Below are 2,800 nucleotides of genomic sequence, written 5' to 3'. Positions count from 1 at the left end.
GAACCCGAACTGGAGACTCAGGAGGAGGAACCCGAACTGGAGACTCAGGAGGAGGAACCCGAACTGGAGACTCAGGAGGAGGAACCCGAACTGGAGACACAGGAGGAGGAACCCGAACTGGAGACTCAGGAGGAGGAACCCGAACTGGAGACTCAGGAGGAGGAACCCGAGCTGGAGACTCAGGAGGAGGAACCCGAACTGGAGACTCAGGAGGAGGAACCCGAACTGGAGACTCAGGAGGAGGAACCCGAACTGGAGACTCAGGAGGAGGAACCCGAACTGGAGACCCAGGAGGAGGAACCCGAACTGGAGACTCAGGAGGAGGAACTCGAACTGGAGACTCAGGAGGAGGAACCCGAACTGGAGACGGAGGCCCAGCAGGAGGAACCAGAACCGGAGGCCCAGCAGGAGGAACCAGAACCGGAGGCCCAGCAGGAGGAACCCGAGCCGGAGGCCCAGCAGGAGGAACCAGAACCGGAGGCCCAGCAGGAGGAACCCGAGCCGGAGGCCCAGGAGGAGGAACCCGAGCCGGAGGCCCAGCAGGAGGAACCATAACCGGAGGCCCAGCAGGAGGAACCCTAACCGGACACTGAATACATTCTAACAGACGTCAGAGACTTGATGGTCTCGTGCACTAAAGATGTGGAGGCCCTGTGTCATATCCATGTCATCCTTGAAGTGGAAGCCTCCGGGGGGCCTGAGGCAGTCGAGCCCGAGGAAGAAGACCAAGAGGGGCACTGAAGTGAAGTAAACGAGGCACTTCCTCGCTCACAGTAAAACTGAAACGGGGGGGGGGGGGATGATAAGATGTGAAAAAAATAATGAAAAAAAAAAAAAATAAATAAAAAATATATATATATATATATATATATATATATATATATATATATATATATATATATATATATATATATATATATATATATATATATATATATATATATATATACTGTGACCCTCTGTGACATCACCATCGTCGTGATATCGACACGATCTGAGGAGCCTGAGATGGTCGACGAAGCCGAGAAGGACCCGGTCCAGGAGGTGGACACTGATAACATGAGTTCGCGGGTGAGCTGGAGACCCAGGAAGAGGAACCCGAACTGGAGACCCAGGAGGAGGAACCCGAACTGGAGACCCTGGAGGAGGAATCCGAGCTGGAGACCCTGGAGGAGGAATCCGAACTGGAGACCCAGGAGGAGGAATCCGAGCTGGAGACACAGGAGGAGGAAACCGAGCTGGAGACCCAGGAGGAGGAACCCGAGCTGGAGACCCAGGAGGAGGAAATCGAACTGGAGACCCAGGAGGAGGAATCCGAGCTGGAGACCCAGGAGGAGGAATCCGAACTGGAGACCCAGGAGGAGGAACCCGAACTGGAGACACAGGAGGAGGAACCCGAACTGGAGACACAGGAGGAGGAATCCGAGCTGGAGACCCAGGAGGAGGAATCCGAACTGGAGACCCAGGAGGAGGAACCCGAACTGGAGACCCAGGAGGAGGAATCCGAGCTGGAGACCCAGGAGGAGGAAACCGAGCTGGAGACCCAGGAGGAGGAACCCGAGCTGGAGACCCAGGAGGAGGAATCCGAACTGGAGACACAGGAGGAGGAATCCGAACTGGAGACCCAGGAGGAGGAATCCGAACTGGAGACCCAGGAGGAGGAATCCGAGCTGGAGACCCAGGAGGAGGAACCCGAACTGGAGACCCAGGAGGAGGAACCCGAGCTGGAGACCCAGGAGGAGGAACCCGAACTGGAGACCCAGGAGGAGGAATCCGAACTGGAGACCCAGGAGGAGGAATCCGAGCTGGAGACCCAGGAGGAGGAAACCGAGCTGGAGACCCAGGAGGAGGAAATCGAACTGGAGACCCAGGAGGAGGAATCCGAATTGGAGACCCAGGAGGAGGAAACCGAGCTGGAGACCTAGGAGGAGGAATCCGAACTGGAGACCCAGGAGGAGGAAACCGAGCTGGAGACCCAGGAGGAGGAAACCGAGCTGGAGACCCAGGAGGAGGAAACCGAGCTGGAGACCCAGGAGGAGGAATCCGAACTGGAGACCCAGGAGGAGGAATCCGAACATATATATATATATATATATATATATATATATATATATATATATATATATATATATATATATATATATATATATATATATATGTACCCAGGAGGAGGAACCCGAACTGGAGACCCTGGAGGAGGAATCCGAACTGGAGACCCAGGAGGAGGAAACCGAACTGGAGACCCAGGAGGAGGAATCCGAACATATGTATATATATACATATATATACATATATATATATATATATATATGTGTATATATATATATATATATATATGTATATATATGTATATATATATATATATACATATATATATATATATATATACACATATATATATATATATATATATGTATATATATATATATATATATATACATATATATACATATATATATATATATATATATATATATATATGTATATATATGTATATATATATGTTCGGATTCCTCCTCCTGGGTCTCCAGTTCGGATTCCTCCTCCTGGGTCTCCAGTTCGGGTTCCTCCTCCTGGGTCTCCAGTTCGGGTTCCTCCTCCTGGGTCTCCAGTTCGGGTTCCTCCTCCTGGGTCTCCAGTTCGGATTCCTCCTCCTGTGTCTCCAGCTCGGATTCCTCCTCCTGGGTCTCCAGTTCGGATTCCTCCTCCTGGGTCTCCAGCTCGGATTCCTCCTGCTGGGTCTCCAGTTCGGGTTCCTCCTCCTGGGTCTCCAGTTCGGATTCCTCTTCCTGGGTCTCCA

General features: G+C 51.1%; 1 protein-coding gene across 1 annotated transcript in view; it reads left to right on the top strand.

The window, feature by feature from the left end:
• Nucleotides 1-555, top strand: part of LOC138862513 (nucleolar protein 3-like) — a 1,128-nt gene extending 573 nt beyond the window's left edge. The window contains exon 2 of the mRNA XM_070124910.1: nt 298-555. Within this exon, the coding sequence (XP_069981011.1) occupies nt 298-555 (258 nt within the window). The remainder of the gene's footprint in view (nt 1-297) is intronic.
• The last annotated feature ends 2,245 nt before the right edge of the window (nt 556-2,800 follow it).

This window comes from Penaeus vannamei, chromosome 9 (assembly GCF_042767895.1).
Source record: "Penaeus vannamei isolate JL-2024 chromosome 9, ASM4276789v1, whole genome shotgun sequence".
Classification (NCBI taxonomy): Eukaryota; Metazoa; Arthropoda; class Malacostraca; order Decapoda; family Penaeidae; genus Penaeus; species Penaeus vannamei.
The sequence above is the reverse complement of the archived record's forward strand: the minus strand, read 5'-3'. Positions and strand labels throughout refer to the sequence as shown.